A 2,579-nucleotide genomic window follows, 5' to 3' on the forward strand; every position below is an offset into this window, starting at 1 on the left:
GGGGCACAAGAGGGCATGTCGACGGCATCGATACAGGGACACGCTACTACAAGCTGCCGGCGGTGCTGCAAGGAGTGCCTGGCGTCTACAGCAAGCGTGGAGGTGGATGGCAGAATCGGACAGCGCACGCGTTTCCGTCTAGCGGCCGCGGGCGACCGGCCCAAATTTCATCCGGCCTACCGGTGCCTAGCATGCGCCTATTTCAAATACTACAAAGAGTCAAAACTACAAACAAACAAAAAAAAAGTAAAAGACATATTAGCGCGGTGCAAGGGGCATGTGCTTGGACAGGAGGGACCAGCATTGCATCACTACATGATTTCATGTGGTAAAGATAAGGTTTCAAGACTGAGTACAATGATTGTGTACTTGGTAACACCCAAAAATCACATAGTAAAGCAGGATTCGGAACTGAACAGGGGAACTATATGTACATGAATAAGAAGTAATTCACACAATAAGAGAAACACAAATATTTACATAAGAGGTAGTTAACCACCTCACCACTCAGCCACAACAACTCGACTGCTCATGTGTCTATCTGGCAGTCTGGTCATGTAGGGAAGACAGTGATTACATGTTCCCCCAATGACACTAGTTAGGGCATCCCAGTGGACTATGGTATAATTCAGCTTATCCAACCAGCTTTTGTCTATTTTGGTGTTTGTTTAACCAACTTATCTCTAGTTCGCTATTTTCCCGCAGCAGATTACAAAATAAGCACAGCGCAGCACAGTTCAGCAACTGTAAGCAACCTTACACTTAGATCTGCATAGGTTTTGACCCACACGTACACTAGCACATGAAGCAAACAAACGGGCTAGAAAATGCACGCTGAATCAGACGGATGGCACTTTACATTTAGCTTCTGGGTGGACTTCAGCTGGCTAACCAGCACTGGTATCGTCGCGGTCCGGATCAGCACCGTCGTTAACGCGATACAAGCCCACCTGAGCACCAGACCAAATCCCACATGAGAGGCGAATATGAGCAAACCGAGCACACGGCCCAAAGAAACAGATCGCGAAGCTTACCAGTTGAGACCGGTGAAGGTATGTACGTAGTCAATGAGGTACTGCAGCGCGGCGACGGGGAAGAAGGAGTCGGCGGCGGCGGCTGCCACCTCCCCCGGGAACGGCGCCGGCACCGACGAAGCAACCGCCTCCGCGGCGTCGACAAGGACGCTCGCGGCAGCATCAACCTCTCCGGGTGGGTCCGGAGCGGGGGCGGAGGAGGAGAAGCCGCGGTGAGGTAGCCCCGAGTGTTGGAGAGAGAAGGGGAGGAGGTGGTGTAGGGTTTGGGCTGCTCTGGAAGCGGGCGGGAGCTGGGAGCGGAATGACGGGAGTGGCTGTGGCTGAGATGAGGGGCTCGGGGGCTCATCGTCGTTGGAGCGGGAGAGCAGATGCGGGACGGATGGGTGGAGGCGGCGGGTGAGGTGGTGGGAGAAGCGGGAGGCGAGGCTCCTCCGCGCGGCGAACGCCATGGGCCCCGGCTTGGTGGGGTGGAAGGCGGCGCTCGGAGAGGAGGCGGCGGAGCCGAGACGGCGGCGGGAGGAATGGGGTGACTGAGCCACCGAGGACTCTAGCGTGGGCTTCCCGCCTCCAGGTGTTTGTTGTGGGCTTTTCTTGTTGAGGGCTTTTCAGTACAACATCGTGGGTCAGATGTGCGGGCCTGGCCCATAAACAGTTATAAGATTGCGCTAAAAAATACTAAAAGGGGGATTACAAAAAATTCGTCACTGTTCAAAATTCAAGTCATGACATGAGTCATCAGTGTTTTCTTCAGGCCCACTCCAAGGCTCCACAGTGGACAGGTGCTAAGCATGCCACATAAGAAGAAAAAAAAAAGACATGGCGCAGTAATTAAGGAGGAAAAAGAGCACTTTGATGACCCTAAGAAGAACCAATGTCAAGCACGTGAAACTAGACAAGCCACATAAATGAAAAGGTTGACCAATGTATGAAAGAGTTTAGGTGCTAAATCATTAAATAAAGTGAGCTTAGGCTGGTCGTAATGGGAGTATCATAGTTAGTATCATGCATGCCAACTAAGCAATTTTGATGAGGTGTCATAGAATTAAATGAAGAAAGAGATGGTTGAGTATCGTATCATGATACCGTATCATAATAAATGCTATGCTTCTACTCCCTCCGTTCCCAAATTTAAGTCTTTTTAGAGATTCTAACAAGTGACTACATACGGAGCAAAAAGAGTGAATTTACACTCTAAAATATGTCTACATACATTTGTATGTTGTAGTCCATTTAAAATGTCTAAAAAGACTTATATCTAGGAACGAAGGGAGTATGTGCCATGCATGGATATAAATAAAGTACTACATGATACTAATATATGATACTATGTATTAGGGAGGTAATATCATACACTAGTACCATATGCATAATACTAGTATATGTTACTCCATATTACAAAGCAACAACAAGTTAAGCACATATGCATCGGGGAGTTGAGTTGCTAAGTTATTTAATGAGTTAAATACACCGCAAGTGCCTTAACTTGTCCTGTGTGGCCAGTTTGGTGCCTAAAGTTGTAATATACATGAAAGTGGTGTCGTCCGC

At 48.6% G+C, this 2,579-nt stretch overlaps 1 protein-coding gene across 1 annotated transcript in view; it reads right to left on the bottom strand.

Moving 5' to 3' along the window:
- The window catches only part of LOC119336193 (mitochondrial inner membrane protein OXA1-like), a 5,170-nt gene extending 3,577 nt beyond the window's left edge, over positions 1–1,593 (bottom strand). Inside the window, exons 1-2 of the mRNA XM_037608205.1 lie at positions 1,035–1,593; positions 860–950 (exon numbers count right to left, since the gene is read on the bottom strand). Of these exons, the coding sequence (XP_037464102.1) occupies positions 860–950; positions 1,035–1,483 (540 nt within the window). The 5' untranslated portion in view covers positions 1,484–1,593. The remainder of the gene's footprint in view (positions 1–859; positions 951–1,034) is intronic.
- Between the last annotated feature and the right edge of the window lie 986 nt (positions 1,594–2,579).

Source organism: Triticum dicoccoides, chromosome 1B, assembly GCF_002162155.2.
Source record: "Triticum dicoccoides isolate Atlit2015 ecotype Zavitan chromosome 1B, WEW_v2.0, whole genome shotgun sequence".
Classification (NCBI taxonomy): Eukaryota; Viridiplantae; Streptophyta; class Magnoliopsida; order Poales; family Poaceae; genus Triticum; species Triticum dicoccoides.